We start from the raw sequence: 19,676 nt of genomic DNA on the forward strand, positions 1-19,676 counted from the left end.
CCGACGTGGGCGAGGCAAGGCAGGAAAATCCAAGGGTCAAAAATGTGTTCGTGATCGTGGTCAGGTCAGGAAGAACGCTGGATATCTACTCACTCGGTGGCTTTCAAAAATCTGGCACCGTCTGCCTGCCTGAGAGCTGAATATAACTGCTGGTGAACAGGTGGAAGRYATGAGYCTGATTGTGCTCCAGCGCAGCAGCATGCAGGTGAACCAGATGAGCTTGATGAGGAGTACAGAGGAGAGAAACATAGCAGGCAGACGGGCCAGAAACATGACAGTAAATGCTGATAAATATGAGCAAAAAGCCTCAAAACAGATGAGTCTTTAAAAGGGACAGAACAATCTTACAATGAAAACAATTTTTAAAAAAACTATCTTGATTATTGGTGAAACCTGTATCTCTGTGTATATTTAACATTTACAATTACAATGCCTGAGTTCACCCTTAAAATGAGCAAAGCAGAAAAAAAAACATTAACATGAAATGCAAAATAGATGAAGCCGGAAATTTCAGGTCAATGCTTTCCACAGTGGAACATAATTAGACATGAAACAAGCACACAACTGCACATTACACAGACGAGTTCACATAAAAGCACATCCTACAAACATAGTACAGGAGGACTGCTAAATTATCAAATGTACTAGCAAGATGTCTCACATTTACAGTCATGTGAATATGACCTTTCTAATTAAGAAATTACCTTTAAGACTTTTAATTTATTTTAAAAAGATGAACAGAATTTTAAATCAGCCATTTTGTTATTGAATAAAAATAGTCAACAGGTGGAAAATATAAAATAAAATAAAAAAGCAGGCTACATGCCCAGGTGTGGCTTTCCAAGCAGATTTATTCAATAAAGTCCCCCAAAAATACCACAACAATTAAAAGAGGCAACACAAGTTAAACTGTGATGAAATGTGTTCAAAGAGGCAATCTTTGGAAAGTCTAGATAATTTTTTTACACCACAACTGACAAATAAACCAAATCCAGCATCATATTAAAATAAGCTCATACAGACTGTGAAGCATGGAGGAGGAAGTGTCATGATTAGGGATGCTCCGCTGCAGCTTCCTATCACAAAATCCAGTATGAATTCCACCATTGACCAAAGTTTGCTTGAGGAAAATGTGAGACTGTCAAAAAATGTCAAAGCTGAAGCAGAACTGGAACGTAAAATCAAGTCAAAGCCCAGATCTTGACATGTGTTGTGTGGGTTACTTTAACTGGACCGTGTAGAAATATATCTCTCAGCTGAAGAAAAGAATTACAGAAGGACCATTTAGTTATTTCAGCCACAGCAGCAAACTCAAGCTGTCACAGTGTCCGAACATATTCCTCAGCAAGAAAACACATTTTTGCTTATATCTTTTTTTTAACGAGTAACACCATTTTTAAAAAAAACTAAAAATATGTACCACTATTTGAAACATTTTAACAAATAAATTATTATGTATTTGTATCTTATTGTCTTAAAATATGGATATACATGGAAAGTGTAAAAGCATAGCACTATGAAATAAAATGGCCTCCTTTTAAGGTCATCTTGATGCTGCATGTGTTCATCATAAAGTGGGAATAAAATTCAGCATAACACAGCACAGCCTTATCCAACCCTAAGCTCTAAATATCAGCAACAGAGTTCAGTTTATGATCTCTGGGACCTTTGAGTTGGAATCTGGAATCATGCACCATTGGTTTGTCCATAGAAATAGAGAGAAAACACGAGTGTGTTTACAGAACGGATAGAAAGACTTCCCTCTTTCTGTACAAGCTCCACATCTCTGTCGGTGTGTATTTGCCCATATCTCCTAAGGACTTCCAGCAGATCCGTGACAACGTAGCTACCAAGCTGTTAAATGTAACAAGCAAACACAAACAGACAGAGAGGGAGGAGGAGAATAGGAGAATCAGAGTGAAAACGGCAACGCTTCAAGCGCTTTCCAGTGACATCATCAAACAACACCTTCCCTCTGTCTGGTTCTCAGGGCAAACATTCAGAGGAAGAATAGAGGTGGACAGACGCCAAGTAAGAAGAGAGAAAACCCGACCAGACAGAGTGAAACAAGGCCATACATGCTGAGAGGCTGAAAGAGAGGGAAAGCAAAACATGGATAAAAAAAGAAAGTATATAACAGAGAGACAGGAAGGTTGACTAGTGAGGCAGAGAAAGAGACAAAGTGTGGAAGAGAGATGTAAAGAGTCTATGTCATGTCCAACAAGGGCTGGATGCATATTTTATATTTCCAAAGGCTGGACATTAAAAATTAACCCGGTCATACTGTCTTTACATGATCTCACCTAATGACAGCAAAGTGCTGTCTCTCCCGAACTCTCTCAGTCCACTCACACACACATGCACACATACCCACACACACTTTAAACAGAGCACCAGCGACGAGTGTGTTCAGTTTAGCAAAGGCAAAGTGCACTTTGACATCGGTTGGGTCCAAATCCACTCTGTAGTTTTTTTCTTGCCCGTGTAAAACAGAAACCGTCACGGCCAGCAGAGTCCACATGATGGCCAACAAGCGAGCAACAACTCTTCTAAAAGCATAAGAAAAATGCAACAGTCATCCTTTTTCTGTCCTGCTCAAGAAGGAGGCAATCGCAGGAATGCACAAGACAAACAACCATCCATCCACACACTCGCTCCTAAATTCACCAACTTACTCATACATGCAGTTTTCTGGTTTGGCAAAGAAAGTCGGATCACTTGAAGAAAGCCATTGCAAACGCAACGTAGGATTAGGAGGAAAAACTTTTAGCAGCTTTCCCACAATTATAACAAATAAACTAACAATTATTTATTGATCATTTTTGTCAACATAAGAAAATATCTGACAAAATCCAAGGATCTAAACTGAACTTGGTGCTGAACTTTTGTTTGACTAGAAAAAATGCAACATTATACCTTCAATGTAATTTCTTTGTACCTAAATGATTGATTCAAAAAGCTAATCTGGCCAAAAAAAAAGAAAAGAAAAAGAAGCACATTTAGTGTATTAAAACAAGAAACCAAGAAGAACACAAAGAACGAAGGGGAAGCATATTTCTGAGGTGAGATTTTCAGAAGTTTCTGCTGTTTCTTTGTTAGCTCTTTCTGTCCTACATCTCACACAGCTGCATCTTTGTCCTGAATAAAAATAAATGCATCACACTTCCATGCCTCTGATAAGAAACTTTTTGTAATCCGATGCACAGGCATGACTGCGACTGAACCTTTGTATTAAAAGGTTAGTAAAATTAGAACTAAACCTTAATAATGCCATTTCCATTTCTGATCTCCAGTACAACAATTTACCTTAGAGATACAAAAATGTCAATTGCCAATGTCTCATGTTACACTATGCAGACATCCTGTCTGCAATGATGAAGAGTCACTCACCTCAGCATCCATAATGCTTGAAGTGGCTAAAGCCTGACCCTTTTGATTTTGCTGCTAACAATCTATTGACCACCAGTGGGAATCAACTCTGATCCACTAATCATACAAGAAGAAAAAAAAAGGAAAATGTGATGCGGTAAAAAATGTAATTTACTCCATCCTGAAGAAGTGGACACATTTATGTTTTTTGTCTTTTGTGCTATTCTTGGTTTGGTCTAAATAATCTTTTTCAAAATTCTCGACCAGTTTATTGGTATGTTTTGGATCATTGTAATCATTGTATTACAGACCCAGTTCTGTTGTATTTATTTTTGTATACATGATCTCACATTTTTCTCAAGCTCTCTCTGATACATTTTATGACAATGAGCTGATCAGGTGTTGCTGTCCCACATCATGACACCTCCATCTCTATACTTCACAGCTGGCATGAGGTTCACTTTTTACCAAAATGCTGTTTATTTAGTTTATGGTGAACATGACTTCTGTTCTAGCTCTCATGAAATTTAAACTTGTGCAGTCACTTTCTCATTGGCATCAGCTACACAATAGCAAGAGTTTGCTGTGGGCCTAATTGAAAAAAATGCTGATTCATTTCAGGTGTCTTTATTAAAATAAGTTTTAATACTTAAAACATTCCCACTTCATGGCATTAAAAAATACAGTTTTACAGCTTTAAACTTCCAGCAGTACTTGTCCTTCATTTTCCCTCTGACTGGTTCGTCAAATCAGTTTTTCAGCAACAGCCTGTCAGTCTGCTAACGCTCAGTTGTGCAGAAAGGATAAATGCTGTTTGTATACACAACCTTTAAAGTCAGTGATTCATACACCTTCAATTAGCTGAGGAGACAACGGAGACATCGAGCTGCAGACACCCCTTACGCTGCGGGATGAATGAATAAATGAAGGAGTGATACTAAGACGCTGTGCATACTCAAAAACAAAAAAATATCAGAGCACATGGACCTTCCAACAGCTTATTCTTAGATAAATGTAAATGATGTTGATTAAAAATACACTTTAATTGCAGCCGTCTGACAGAGCTGAAAGATATTTCTTTGACCAGATCAAGACTTAGTGACCACAAGAACTCCTACACTGGCAGGGTGCCTTGCCCCAGTTAAGCACTACTTGTTATTTAATCATTTTGCATGCCAGCTCAATTATGAGTCCTCCTTATCGACTGCTACACAGTTCATTTCATGACACGCCGAACCTAATTGGCTGAGCTGACACGCTTTGAGAGAGTAAGTGTGAAATTCCTGCCGAATGGGGTTTGCGTTCGTGTCTGCGAACCCCGTAGGAATTGAGTCAGAGGGGAGAGTAAGTGTTTAAATACAGGGATATGTCCTGTTTAATACTGAATGCAAACTAATTTAGAGCGTAGCAACTAAAAGAGATGAATACCAAACTGATTTATTTTTATGTATATGTTCACTGCTGCTGGTCTGCAGGGAAAATAAAGATTAAAAATGGAATTGGACCCATTTGCCAAGCATTTCCCCAATTAGGTATTGGAAAATACGAGCAGGCTTTTCTGCAAGTCAGGCAACATTCTTGTCCTACTGTTAAGAGTGCCAATATATCTAAAGCCACCAAACACATTAGGCTTGAAGCCAATGAACAGATCGATTTGGGGCCTTGATGAGGATATAACGGAGACAAATCGATGGGATGGACGTGGAGTGGGCTGCTGGAAAAGCAGTGGAGTGGTTCAGTGCGCATAATAAGAGCTGAGGTAAAGGGACCGCAGGTTTTTGGGATGTGAACTGTGTGTACTTTTTACTTCTTTTTTCCAAGTACACATTTTATTTTGTTTTAGTTTCGTGTTGTACTTACTGTACAGGCTTTGTTAATTTTTGTTTTGTTTTGTTTTGTTTTGTGTTTCAACTGAATTCGTAACCTTTATTCTTTTTTAGTTATGAATAAAATCGTCAAAGTTTTTTATTGGGATTTTATGAGATAGACCAACTACAAGTGGTGCATGATTGTGAAGTGGAAGAAAAAAATGATAATTTATATATACATTGGATTGAGAGCGATTATGAAAAAGCAATTTTCACATCCCGGTTTTTTTATTTGATTTTGGTTTGGACTTTGACTAGACCATTTTAACATATTCTTTGATCAAAATCAGCTGTATGTTCGAGTCCATTGCTGCCTCCATTTCTGACAGATTATTGTTCTGTGTAACATGTACAAATGTATTTGGTACAACTTAGTCAGGCGGCAACACAAAGCACTGAATAATTTACAGGGAGATGTTCCTGGGTTTTATTCACAGTCAGAAGCTGTGAATTAAATTTGTTGAGTTTGCATGTTCTTTCCATACAAGTATGGATTTTCTGTAAGGAGTCTCATTTCCTGAGAACTCAAACATGCATGTAAGGTTGACTCTAAAATTTTCTTTCATATTAGTGTGTTTGTCTCAAATCACGATAAACTTTAACCTGTGGTACAGTAGATATGCACCATAGCCCCTGCAATCCTGATTGGATGAACCAGATATAGAAGATTGATGCATAGAAAATCTGGCATACCTACTAGGATTTAAAAGAACATCCTTGGTTAACATTTAAAACATTAGATTTTACATTTAAACAATTAAATTAAATCTACCTTAGATTAGGTTTCTGTTGCCATTTTGCTGACGACTCTCTACATCCCTTTGAGCGATAACAGTGACCTTGTCCCAGAGTGCAGGGAAAGAAACCAATGACCTTTTCATTGCCTGTCATATTCTGAAGATGCTCATATTTACACACAGCATAGGCACAAAGGCTTGCACAAACACACACATGTGCTTTTGTAAAAGCATGTTGTCTGCAGCTCCAAACACTGAATTTCATGGCTGTGCACACATGCTAATCTGCTCACAGGAAGAGCTATAAATTATGAAATATGAAGCTGAAGACGTTCGCGTTTAATGGAACATCGTCTCTCTCTGTAAAGCTGGAAATTTAACAAAGTGTGACGATACCAACACGACTGCAGATGCAGCACTGACCGAACGCATGAAGCACTTTTTGTTTCCAGCCATTTCAAAACTATGCCCACGCAAAGGAGGAACTGTGTGAAAAAAAAAAAGATATGTTGTATGCCATTTGGTTATTAGGGACTTCTTTTTGTTGGGGTAGAAGAAAATTATTCCATTTTCTTGTATGTAGGTTTGTCACATGCAAAAAGAAAATGTTTGTGCTTTAATCTAGATAAAGAGACACAGTAAGTGCTCTGAAAACAATTTGTCCTTCAGATTTCCTTTGTTTCTGCCACACATGTTTGAACATGTATGGAAAAAATCTGCTTTCTGATGCTGATGCTACACTTTTTTCCCCTTCTTGTATTCTTTCAGGTTATCTTTGTCTGATGCTAGAATTAGTTTGATGGCCCAAAATGTGTTAGACAAAAAGAGACAAGAAAAAAAACTGTGAAGAAGTAAATAATGTTTCATATCACTCTGTGTGTTTTGCAGTTCTTAAGTGTTTGTGCTGTAATTTAGAGACTTTAGGTCCAAAATATGTGGTTATAAGAAAGCGCAAAGTTCGGGAAACCATTTTGTCTCCTTCGCGAAATAAGACAACAATACAAAACACTGCAAAAAGCATGATAAACTACATGATTGAGATTAACCTTCTACATCTGAAAAAAATTGTTTTTAAACACATCTAATCTCTGCAACATGTTAATTACTACATTAAAAAACTACTTCATTAAAGTTGATGCGCTGTAGCTCATAGAGTCTCAAAGGAAACTAGTTTCTGTAAATGGACCCTAATGACACCCGTCTCCTTCTGTTATTTATTTTTTTTACACTGAGCTTTCTTATTCTTTGATGACAATTTAAACAGTTTTTATTTCACGTTTTTATTTTTATGTTTATTCTTTTCCTGCCCGTCTTCCATTAAAAAAAAAAAAACATCTGTGAGCTCATTTTGAATCCCTTTGATGTTTTAATCTACTTAATCTTTTTTTTCCACAGCCACGCCATCACATTTCCTCTTCCTTTCCTTCGATTTTCAGTGTCACTCTCTCCCAGCTACAATATACGTATAACCCACATTATCTCTTATCAGCCTTCTAAGTTTTGTGCCCACTTGTGCTTCTGTTGACAAGTCGCTTCCTTAATTATACGGTCCCGCCTGATCTCTTGCTGCTTCCTGTTGTTTCGCAAGCAACAGTCACAGAAAGGATTATTTCTCTTTAGTCATCTTGGGCAAAACATCAAAGAGATGCCGGCGAATGGGATAAGAATAGAAAACTGATGCTATTTATAAATTGCTTCAAATAATGGCTGCAAGCTGAAACAAGAGGAGAGTGTTGGGTTTATTCACAAACACACATCTCTTTGCCCAAACTGCAGAGATAGCATGACGCGATTCTATCATCTTAATGATTCCTTAAATAAACTGCGTTTATAATGTATTGCTGACTCATCTCAGATTATAATTTTAAAGTTGACACAATGGAATCCAATCATCTCTTCCACGGTGAATTAAGGTCTTTATGGAATAGCTTTGATTGCTTTTAGAGGTTCGCTTGTCCTCAAACACACACACACACACACACGCACACACACACACACACACACACACACACACACACACACACGCAAACACATTTTTATCACTGACAGCTGACTGATGCTGGCCTCATGAAGAACAGTGATCTTCCTTAATTAAACATGATGTGTCACAGAGAAGCAGGAAAGAGCGAGGCAGCAAAAGGGTAGATAATTGAGCAGAAAACGGTGGTCTGACGGGGATGAAGCTGAAAGTGGGGCAGAGGAGAAGTGGAGGGGGGGAGCAAAAGAGAATAAAGTAGAAGAAGGCACTGAAGGGACAGATGGGAGGATGAGAAGAAAGGGAGTAAGAGTGAAGGAGGGGGTGAAATGAGAGGAGGTCAGAGTGTATTGATCTTGACATGTCTCTCCTGCAGCGGGTCTGACTGAACACGGCCCTGTAGGCCACAACACAAACATGAGGAAAACACACTACGCATGAACAAACACACACATAAACACACAGACATCTCCTCAGACTTCCTATCTGTCTTACTATTAAGATCTGACCACAAATTTGGAAGCAGATGTTTACATTAACTCAAGGAAACATAACACTTTCTGTCACGTTCTGAAATTAAATCAGACTAAGATTCTCTTGTTTTAAGTCCATTTATATAACCACCATGATTTATACCCATAAAATTCATAGGAATGTTTAACCCTCACATACTGTTCAGGAAAGAAATGGCCTCTGTGTTCAAGAAATCAACGTGGTTTAATGAAAAATGGTAAAAGAGTGTCTGTCATTGACTCAAGTTAAACCAGTCCGGTATTTTGGAAGGTCATTCAGTGAGGAAGAAGTAATTGGCTCATAGAAAGAAAAAAAAATTGGACTACGGTTTACACAAACCTTAATGTCTGGAAACATGTCATGTGGAGTGATGAAATTAAGCTGTAAATATTTTTACCATAATGGCTACTGGTGAATATGAAAAATGAAGAACCCTGTTCTAACTTAGAAGTGTGAAGGTAACAACACTATATAAAGTGGAGGTGATTTTCTACAGGAGGAAAGGCTGGCGCACTTTACAAAACAAACATCAAGAATGTTATGTTATAAGGAAATATTAAAGCAACATGCCAATACTTCAGCCAGGAAGTAAAACCTTGAGCACAAACTGCTCTTATAACTGGTTAATGATCCAAAGCATTTCTTTTCGGAGTGGCCATCACAAAGCCCTGATCTCCGTCCTACTGAGCTGAAAAGTTATGCATAAGCAAGGCTTGCTGCAAACCTGACTCAGTTTCTCCAATTCAGTCAAGAGCCATGGGCCAAAAATCCATGGATACCAAAAATCTTTGACACAAGTAATAAAATACATTTTAACTTAATACTAAGAAAACATAAGTAAACTGACTTTAGATCAAATAAAACTTGCTGAAATGAATAGCGCATAGCTGTGAAAGTATGAAGAGACAGTGGTAGGACGCTTCACTTGGGCATGAATAACAGATTTAAACCTTTGTGTTATTCTAACTGTAATCTAATAAAACAAGACAAGCTCTTCTCTTTCCTTCCTTCCTTCTCATACTGCTTGGTAATCCTGTTAAGAACATGCTTTATTTCATTTCACTTCAGTTCTTTTTCAAGGTTTTGTAGGACTGGTGTCTTTTACTTATTACTAACTAGAAAAGAGGAACAGTGGGAAGAGAAACATCACACATGTAGTAAAGGGCCAGAACTCAAACACAGAGTGTCTGCCATCAGTCACGTGAAACACCAGTTGAAATTCCTTCAATCTTGTATTCAAACTTGTATTCAAAGAGGTTTGAATACAAGATTACATAAATAAATGAATTACACAAAGATTCAAGCTTGATTCTTCTGCAATTTGTGTGTAAGTTAGTAATATGTTAAGTCAAAATTCTTACTTGACATTTTCATTTCCGCCACAGATATATTGGCTGGCAAAATAAGCTGTTTATGATTGTAGTAAACAGCGGTGAGTAGATAGCACTCTGTGTCAGTCAGTTTCCTGAAGATGTTATATCATTTGCACTTATAGCTGTAACTCAAACTGTATGCATCATGTTGCATTTAATGGCCTAACTGCTCTAAATCCTACTGCCTTCATGATTGATTCTCTTTTCTCCATTTTAGGAATTACCACAAAGTCGGATATTGGGGCAAAAAACCCTTCAGATTTAATAATATTCAGTTAGTTATAATAATTGTTGCGTTTAAAGATAAGTATAAAAACCACATGTTCTCCGCTAACTACAGACCTGCCTCTTTCTAGCCATTTTCAGTATCATAATATCCTAGTTGCTAGTTTAAAAGCATAAAAGTTATTTTAGACTAGTTATTTTTAAGATATTCAAAATAAAATAAAAACATTGCTGTAGTTTTCATGCTGGTCTGAATATGATGATTCTTCAGTTCACAGAAGATCTAAAATTCTCTAAAAGCCTTAAAAAGCTCTTAAATTATCTACTGGATTTAGATAGAAGTAAAAATTTCGATTCACATACCACTTTTGGTATAAGCCACTCAGCTGGTCAAGCCACACTTTTGTACAACCTCCAGTTCCATCTGACTGGACATCTCAGTAGAAAACCAGTTTGGTCCAATATTTCTAAGTCTGAAAATTGGAATGAACAAGTCAGACTCTCTCTATGCACAATTTTCAAAATGCTAAATTTCATCCGATTCTTCTGATTCCTTCTGTTTAATCTACCGCTGTCACTGATATCCTGACCTACATACACAGCACAGCAGAATATATAAAATAAGACAGATGATGACACTGTGGAGAGAAAACTAATTCCAGAGCCAATAGTCTTTACACAATAGAAAGAAGAGAAGTGCTGTTGAGCAGCAGAAGTGTACTGTGACGAGATCAGGATGTCATGAAATATGTAGGAAGGAGCAGCTTAGCACCGGAACACAAAGCCATTAAAGAAAGCCCAGGAAAATGCAGTCAGCTAGAAACGTAAATGTCCATTTCTTGATAATTCAGACAAATGCTGGTTAAAAGCCCTAGACCTATTTCAGAGTGCATTTCAGCATCTCATGGTGAAAGTCTACACTTTCATGTTTTCTGATGCGAACACACACCTTAATACGTTTCTGAGTGTTCAAAGAGACAAACACACAAGTGTTTTGGTGTTTTGTGAACACCAAACTACCTCACACTCTGCTCCATCCATTTCTGTTTGTGTATAAAATGCTGTTTTTTTAAATGATTGATTGGATACATGCAGAGTATCACAAAGATGGTTAGCAGGACACGGAGCGAGGCTGTTTAGTCATCCGGAGTGAAACAACAATGCTGATGTCGGCAACTACTTCTGAGACAAAGTGCTGCACTTACAGATTGAGCCATTTACAAAAATAAAAAATAAAAAATGCGCAACTGCGCTAAAAGATCTCGAAACATCAACCAGCAGGATGCACTTTCATGGAATTTTTTCAGTTTCGCAAAACTTTAGATAGATGTTGAGGGCATATGCGTTAATACCCTCAACAATTTTTCTCTTAGTTTTTTAGCCACTTTTTAGATCCTATTTGTCTATTGCTTGTAGGGAAAGTTATTCATGAAGGCTGAAAAATATACGTTCCTACTGGCTACTATTTGCATAAATGTCATTTAGTGAGCTGTACATCAACTACATGCTTTCTTTAGCCATCAAAAAGCTCCACTAGCAAAATTCTGTCAGGATATTTGGCAGCTGCTCTAGGCAGTGCTGACAGACTTTCTTTTAAAATGTTGTAGCCTGATATATCTGTCCCAGAGCCAGTTTTTATTAGTTAGTTCCACTGCTGAAACATCCTGTTGTGTCTTGTTTTAACTAGATGTTGATTTGATGTAAGGGTGAATGATTTGGAGGAAGCTTTTCATCTTCATTATTACATCCGCTTTGTGCAATGTACACGTAGCACAGGTAGAAATCAGACCCCACAGCATGACACTGCCACCACCATGGATGACAGGTGATACAGTGCTGACTCCTACAATCAGTCTATTTGTGTTCTCTGACCAGGAGCTTTTTGTCCGATTTAAACCTGGATGTCAATTTTGGAGCAGGTGCTTCTTTCTCGATCAACAGGCAAGGTGAGGTAAAATGAACTTATGTCTGGTTTGAATGAATCATAAAATGACTGCTCGTCATAATTTAAACACAGACACATCAAAGATAGTTTCTGAATTAACAAAGAAGACTAACATTAAGCTTCTGTAATAACTTCAAACTTAAGAAAACTCTGTCAGAAAAACAAAAAAACAAACAAAAGAACAAGCAATTGTTCTACCATTTCTGGTAAGAAGAGACGACAAATATCCAGGCAGAATTAAGTCAGAAGGTTGGTAGCTACACACAGTGCATGGTTTTTCTGCTGAAATTTTATCAAATAATAGTTGGGGTATTTCTGGATGCAATTTGATATGTATGTATAATTTCGATCAATCTGTGATTAGAGAAAATTCATGAAAAATTCAAACTTGTACACCCAACTTTTGTTTTCTTATGTTTTATGTTGTTGAATCATTCCAGCTAGGAAAGAAAAGCAGCTCAAGGAAATATTCCAAAATTTATGACATTTTTGCTTATGATGAATGTAAACTTGTAAGCTTTGTTACCAGTTAGTAACCAGACTTAAGGATAAAACAACCTCCTCTGATCTCAGTTGGAGATGAAAGCTGCAGTTCTGGAACATACTGCAACCTGAAACTAAACACTGACACTGGCCACACCTTAATTTGCTCGAATGCTTTCATACTGATGATTATCTTTCAGCAACATGATTAACAGCCAAATTAGTGGAAGTGTACAGCAGTAGCAGGTAAGAAATTGAGTCAAATTAGATAAGAATCTTGTGAACTCTCAGACTCCACAAGCAGCTGCATTTAAAATGGAAATAAACTGGAAATAAAGTCAGATGAGATCCATATAACCTTAGTAGGTGAGAAATATAAAATAAATCTCATAAAATAAAGTCCAAAGATTTGTAACTTAAAACAACACAAAGCAAAATTAATTTCTTCTGAGAGCTTTATGATCACTTTCTTAGTTTTAGTAGTAAAATTTATCACATCTATGGGTGCCTACAGAAGTAAACACCAACATCAACCTTCCACTAATCCAACTTTATTTGGATATTTGCAATGAACAACCCCTAAATATTTACCATAATTCCCACCAAGCCCAGGGAGCTCCATCGTGCCGTTTTTGACGATGGAGCAAAGTTCATTATAACTTCTCTCACTGTGACTCACATTAATATTTCTCATCACAAATGCTTGTCTCTCTTTAGTATGTAGAGCAAAGAGAACCAGTCCACAGTAAATTACAGCATGCAAACTGCAGGAAGGATGCGCGCAAATGCTGTTCCTCCAAGTAAACATCCTGATAGTGATATTCACCATGAGGGTAGATTGTTACAGTCTCATTTTGCCTCTTGTCTGTGTGTACAAATGAAATGAATAGTAATATCAACAAGGTTGTCATTCCTCTACCTGGATGGTGCAGGAGATCTCGGAGTCGTCCAGTAATCGGATCGTGCAGAGGACCTCCTGGTCCAAGGAGCGGATGCTGGGGCTGCGAAACCGGAGCATTTTCATTGTTGGGTCGGTGTCGGTTTCAGCTCCTCATGTCAGTGTCTCCAAGTGCGAAACAGATGCAAAAAAACAAAAAAAAAAACGTGTAAAAAACACACCGAGGGGTCACGCTTTACGCACGGCATAACATGTGTCCGTCTGGTCTCGTCACCCCTTGAACCGCCCTTGGAGATGAATGGGTGGATGAATGGATAGATGGATGGATAAGAGAATGGATGGATGCGACAGAGCGGGAGGGAGGAAGGCTTGTATCCGTCTGCTCTCTGTGTGGCCCGCTTATTGATCTCCAGGAGAGATGATGGCTTTTCTCCTCTCCCTCACTCTCTCACTCTCTCTCCGTCTGGTTTAACCCTGCTTCCGCTGTGTGTGTCCATCAAATTTCAGCTCCATCACTTTGTTTATGCCGACGATTAATGTGGATTCGCTGCAGTGAAGTCTGACAACTGCATTCAGATTTCCAAACAATATTCTAAATCTCTCCCTTTATATAATGTGATTATATATTTCTTTGTAATTAAGTGCAATCACATACATTTTATAGAATAAAACAATAAAACAATATTAATAATTAATTACTTAATTTACATATATTCATACATTTTTATTTTATTTTAAGCCTTTCTGGTCCAAACTCCCTAAATTGCCCGCAATAATGACGTCAAGGCCAGCTTAGACGTCCCTATTTATTTTGATGTAACGCGAGTCGAGGACCCTGTACCTTTAAATTGTCAACGTAAGCGGCGTGCGTCATTACGTATCAAAACAACTCGTGGCCACGGTCCAAGCGCTTTCGGAGCTGCAGTAATGCGTTTGTTGGGTTATCTTTGCTGAGCCCTGAGGCGTTGTGCCCTCTCAGAGAGTTTTACATACACTAACAAATAAAGTGGGCCGTTTGTCAGCAGGGTTTCTCCATTTATTGTTTTGCTGCTGCTGTGACAGAAGCTACGGAAACAGCACCTGTCCAATCACTGTAGGCTAACGGTGAGTCGGTATACTGTGTGCAGTTGTTTGGACCGCTTGCAAAGATGCATAAAAAAGCCTTGAACTAATTTTTGCAGCATTTTAAATTGTTAGAGAATCCTACGCTGAAAAATAGGACAGTTTTGCATCGCAGTCACTGGTAGCTACTCCTTCTGTCAGCACTTTTTACAACAGGACAGCATTTAGTCTTGTAACATTTCACAAGGCTGGAGAATAACTAGTGGGGGACTTTTTCTCTCTAACAGTCCTATATTATTCTTCCTTCTCTTCTACTCATCCTACAGACTTTAATATGATTTAGGATTCAAAAGTATTTAAAAGAGTTCATGATGCATTGCTCTTCTACCAAGGTCCTTTAAAACCAAAACAGGCCCTCAGCACCACAAATCCTTCACCGTACTTTACAGTGGGCATGAGATCATTTTCCACATATTTGACCTTTGTTTCAAGCTAAACTCTCCTTAAGTGGACAGCAGAAAAGCTCTATATTGGTCTCATTTGACCAAAACTCATCAAAACTATATGTGCAGATGAAAACATGCCACAGAAATCTGTTGGCGTGTAGATGAATTGTAACTGTTGTTCCGGAGACTTGATTAGATTGGCCTTCTGAGCTTTTGAGACTTTATTAACCTAAGTTATTCTGTTTACTGTATATAATGACGAGACAAAATTTGGTTACACCTTGAAATTGGCATTTGTGGCTTTACATATAAATACCACAACATAACAGCATGCCTTTACTAGACATTTTCTAGACAAGCTGTTCAATTTAAAAAAGTTAAATATAGTGTAAAAATAGTTACATTTATTTTACAGTTAAGTGTAGCAATGACTGAGGAACCATTGGTTTTATATAAAACTATTTCTCTAAATGTGTTTTTCTTCTAACTAAATCAATGTACACATATTGGGTTGCATTTTGATTTTTATTCAGTGTAAGAAAATGTTACTTCAATAAAAAAAAAGACATTTATTTTAAAGCTGTGGTATTAATTTAGTTGCTAGAAGGATCTGTAACCTTCAACTCTTGATTATGCAATATTTGATTTGTTGTATCATTTGTTTTAGCGCAGGGCGCGCGTTGAGACTTCTGAACATCACAGACAAAATGATCTACATCATAATGGGAGTCTCGGGTTGTGGAAAGTACGTATGTCTTCTTATAGGGGTCACTAACTATTGTTCTTTAAAAATCTGTGATTTTTGATACATGAATAAAACAAAGTTGCTTATCAAGTGATACATTTAATAAATAATCCAACCTTTGTGAGGTATTGTCATTCACTTCAAATCACTCCACTCTTGAAAACAGGATGACTGAAATTAGGTTTATTATTAAATCAGTGTCTGATTTCCAGCAATTATTTGTCTACTTAACACAGAAAAGTATTGTGAACATTAGTTTAATAATTTAGCTCATTTTTGTCTGGTTTTCTTTCTTGTTTTTTTTGGGAAAACAGAACCAGTTTGGGAACATTCCTTTCTGAAAAGGTAAAAACTTGGGACGGCTCACTACTCAAACACAACACTCTCTGCTGGCGTTATGTTCATAATGAAGGACATTTATACTGACCTGGTTCTCCTCAGCTCGGCTGGCCCTTCTATGAAGGCGACAACTTCCACCCGCAGGAGAACATTGAGAAGATGGCTCGTGGAGAACCGCTCACAGACCAGGTCGGCCCAGGAGTCTGCACACGTGTGTTTGTGTGCATTTTTGTATTTCACCCGTCAGTTACAGAAACTATGATTTTGTCATAAACATTGGGGAGCTCTGTAGCTTTGTCAGGACAACTCAATTAAAATAGGATAATAACAGGACAAACAGTGTATACCTTGCTCCAAATGTTTCCACACTAACAATGTCCTGTAGGTTTTCATGTCAGCTTTAGTTAAGTGTAAATTATTACCAGAGATTAAATTATTCTCCTAAACCAAAACAAAGCTTGACAACTGGATTGACAACTGAATCACACTTGTATTTCCAGACTCTTCTACCCATTTCATAAAACTCGGGATGCACCATTATAAGAAATTTGGGCCAACTGCAGATAATATTATTGCCGTTATGGCTTACAACCAGTATTTATATATATTTTCCCTACTCTTACGACATCATAAAACGACCACCCCGTTTCCATTGCTTCTCTGCTTCAGTGAAGTCTTCCAATACTTTATTCTTTCTTTGAGTCCAAAGAAAGAATCCTCTCTTCATTGTCTCCTTCCATCACCCCTCCTGTCATTTTCTCCTTTTTTCTTTGTGTCCGTTCTTCTTTCCTTCCCGGCGGAGAGAATCTGGCAGCATTTGGCGCCATTTTGCTGTTTGGTGACAGATGATCACCTCCCACACAGAGGTTTCCTCTGAAGGCTGCGGAGGAATACCTCCGTCCAACACATGCCGCCACGATTCAGTGACAGTCAACAGTTGGCAGATTGAGATTAAATGATGGAGCGAAGCAGAAATGCAAATAAAGGATTACTGTCAGGCTTTCGTGACAACAAGCCTTTCATTCTGGTGTTAGTTGGCAGAGTGAGGCTGGCATAAACAAAATGAGTGGAAGCCAGGACCTAAAGGTGTGAGACTCTGTTATGGAGCTCATTGATCTCAGATCTCACCGTCTCTGCCTGATTTGTTTGCTTGAGTTTTATTTACATCACCTAAACAAGTTTTATGTGTCGAGTGTCTTTAAAACGAGCCCTTAGTGTGAATCAAAGTATTGAGATTTCTGCTGCTTTACAGTTACAGATGTTACATCATTTAATTTTATTTCTTAGTTCTCAAAGGAATCTTACTTGTTTTCAATTTGCTTACAAAAAAAATCTGTCTGGCACTGTAAACGTTCTCAGACTTTTTACCTAATATCTGACCTAATTACATAAAAGAACTAACCCATTTTTTCTTAAAATATGTTTAGGATTTATATTTATTACCTCAGCATCTACGACATTGAACTGAAAACATCGTAATTTATTATTTATTGTCTTTCAGGACAGACTTCCTTGGCTTCTCAGACTACATGAAGTCATTGAGAGGTGAGAACCGTACAGAGACTCACAAATATTCTTTTTTATGACATTGGCTCACACCCGTACTAACACTAACATATTTTAGATCAAATCTAACTGCATCCTTAACGTTATAGATTCTTTGCACTATTGTATGCAGCAATGAAATACCTGATATTTCTATTGATGGAAGCAAACCAGATTCAGTTTTACAAATTTCTAAAGCATAGAGGTGAGGTAGGAAGTAGCAGGCAGAAAATTATTCAGAAAGATCAAAAAATATCAAAAATGGGTTTGAAAATTAAGCTGAAAACCGCAGCGACTGGGAGGGGAGTTTGGGGGAGAAAAAGCAGATTTAGAGAGAGAGGATGAGGAGAAGAAGTGAAGATGTTAAAATGCCTCCGGTGACATCAAAGACGGCTTCTCCTGGGCACCCATACATCCTTTTTTTTTGTTTTGTTTTTTTCCACCGCCTGCTCATCATCGTGCTGCTTTTTTCTCCATCCTCTCCGTCGCTTTGTGACCAAAGTAAACTTTGACATTTTAGTTCATTCCTCACTTTAAAAATAGTAGTAACCATGCAGTATATCAGGGAAAGTTTCTGACATTTCAATATTTAAATTCATGTTCACGTTTTCCCATCACAGAGAAAGGTCTTCAGGCTCAGACGCTGTTTTAGCGTGTTCAGCTCTGAAGCGCCTCTACCGGCAGATCCTCCTCCATGGCTCCACGGCGGTGGCACCGACCAGTAGCGCCTCACTTCCCTCCTCTCCAGAGGTCTTCTTCCTCTACCTGCATGGCGACTACGATCTCATTCACCAGAGGATGGTGGCCCGACAGGGACATTACATGAAGGCAGATCTGCTGCGCTCCCAGTTTGATATTTTGGAGCCTCCGTCAGACGAGGAGAACGCGCTCACCCTGGACATCAGGAAAAGCCGGAACGAGATGATCCTGGAAGTAGAGAGGCACATTGAGAGTCTGAAGTTGTGAAGCGGGAATCGTGGCAAATGAACGGGAACAATACGCGGTTTATTACTTGAGTGGTTCTTACCCATTTTTTCATGGGTAAATGAACTGAACGTTTGCTTTATTGCCCTGAAAAGACCTTCAAATCCAGATGTCTTAAATGTTACATATGAGTAATAAGCACATTATTTGCTACATAGTAATAAGTCTTTATGATCATTTCCCTCATCTCTTAACCTACTTTTTTATTTTCAAAAAATGAAGTCCAGAATTTATTGCTGTGTGTTGTCATACGCGTTTTTCTCCCCGAAAGAAATAATATTTTTATAATCAATTGTCTTTTTATGGGAATTAACAAGATGATAGAAGTTTACCTTATGATCACATACCTGCTCACTAAGTGCAATCCTAGAAAATTTTCTCACAATGAGTAAAAGGATTTGAAGTAAAATGTTTTTAAGATTATAAAAAGTAAAAATTTATGCAAAGTTGAGGTTTAAATTATTTATACTCCTGGCAGATTTAAGTTTAAAGTAATTTTTACATTTTGCCAACTTGTTTCTTCTCACTGGAGGTAATCTTAATGTTTTTAGAGCGACTGGATTAAATCTGATTGGGAATCTGTGAAGGGAGCTGAAGATTAGGGTGATGACAAGGAGCCCTTCCACTCTCAAACATTTGGAGCTCATATATAAGGAGAGTTTGATTGCTGCAATGCCTATAAAGATTTTGCCTTTGATTATTGAGAAGGGCATAAAATATTAAACATTTATTTTTTTTTATTATATGCAAATAAAAATAGTTGTTTTAATCTTTTGGGTATGCCTGCTCCACTTCCTACCAGAAACAAATGTCTTGGTTGAATGAATGTTAAACCTATAGATTGTCTGAAACCTTCCAGGTTTAGCTGGAGGGATTCTCGGCTTTGCAGCAGGTTCAGCCTCAGGCGTCTCTCTGCAGACTTGGTACACCTGATTTGGGGGATTTTTGCTGCCGTTTTTCTAAAGCTGAGTCCGCTTTTAAAGAAACAATCTACCTTAGACAAGCACCGAGAAGCTTTACTCTAGTATTACTTCAGGATAACATCCTAATCTGTGTCCGTGTATTAAAGCTGAGAAATGCACCACTTCAAAGTTTTTCCCCTTCCACCTAAATTGGGGAATCTTTGTTATTCTGTGCAGTTAAAATGTTTGAAACCTCAAAAGAGCTGA

At 37.9% G+C, this 19,676-nt stretch overlaps 2 protein-coding genes across 14 annotated transcripts in view; one reads left to right on the forward strand and one right to left on the reverse strand.

Moving 5' to 3' along the window:
• Nucleotides 1-13,988, reverse strand: part of frmd3 (FERM domain containing 3) — a 53,363-nt gene extending 39,375 nt beyond the window's left edge. For 3 of the 10 annotated variants that reach the window (XM_017306792.1, XM_008418442.2, XM_008418441.2), the window contains exon 1: nt 13,408-13,986. In XM_017306792.1, coding sequence (XP_017162281.1) covers nt 13,408-13,512 — 105 coding nt within the window. In that variant the 5' untranslated portion in view covers nt 13,513-13,986. Of the gene's footprint in view, nt 1-13,407 lie in introns of all 10 variants that reach the window. The other 7 variants (XM_017306793.1, XM_008418444.2, XM_008418443.2 and 4 more) reach the window with 4 other exon arrangements.
• A 287-nt stretch (nt 13,989-14,275) lies between these two features.
• LOC103470206 (IDNK gluconokinase) lies at nt 14,276-19,276 on the forward strand. 4 transcript variants are annotated; one of them, XM_017306498.1, is made up of 6 exons: nt 14,276-14,490; nt 15,562-15,639; nt 15,954-15,984; nt 16,081-16,167; nt 17,480-17,523; nt 18,144-19,276. In XM_017306498.1, the coding sequence occupies exons 2-6, from the start codon at nt 15,602-15,604 to the stop codon at nt 18,487-18,489; spliced, it is 546 nt and encodes a 181-aa protein (XP_017161987.1). In that variant the 5' UTR covers nt 14,276-14,490; nt 15,562-15,601; the 3' UTR covers nt 18,490-19,276. The 4 variants fall into 4 exon arrangements, with proteins under 4 accessions (XP_017161987.1, XP_017161989.1, XP_017161990.1 ...); XM_017306500.1 differs by lacking the exon at nt 15,562-15,639 and having other exon boundaries at nt 17,485-17,523; XM_017306499.1 differs by lacking the exon at nt 14,276-14,490 and having other exon boundaries at nt 15,578-15,639; nt 17,485-17,523.
• The last annotated feature ends 400 nt before the right edge of the window (nt 19,277-19,676 follow it).

Source organism: Poecilia reticulata, linkage group LG9, assembly GCF_000633615.1.
Source record: "Poecilia reticulata strain Guanapo linkage group LG9, Guppy_female_1.0+MT, whole genome shotgun sequence".
Classification (NCBI taxonomy): Eukaryota; Metazoa; Chordata; class Actinopteri; order Cyprinodontiformes; family Poeciliidae; genus Poecilia; species Poecilia reticulata.

What these genes read in the sequence shown, in the direction of transcription:
- LOC103470206 (XM_017306498.1), top strand. Translation starts at nt 15,602, where the DNA reads ATGATCTACATCATAATGGGAGTCTCGGGTTGTGGAAA. An exon ending in GAACATTCCTTTCTGAAAAG is followed by an intron (nt 15,985 to 16,080) that starts GTAAAAACTTGG and finishes GGTTCTCCTCAG; the next exon opens with CTCGGCTGGCCCTTCTATGA. An exon ending in GAGAACCGCTCACAGACCAG is followed by an intron (nt 16,168 to 17,479) that starts GTCGGCCCAGGA and finishes ATTGTCTTTCAG; the next exon opens with GACAGACTTCCTTGGCTTCT.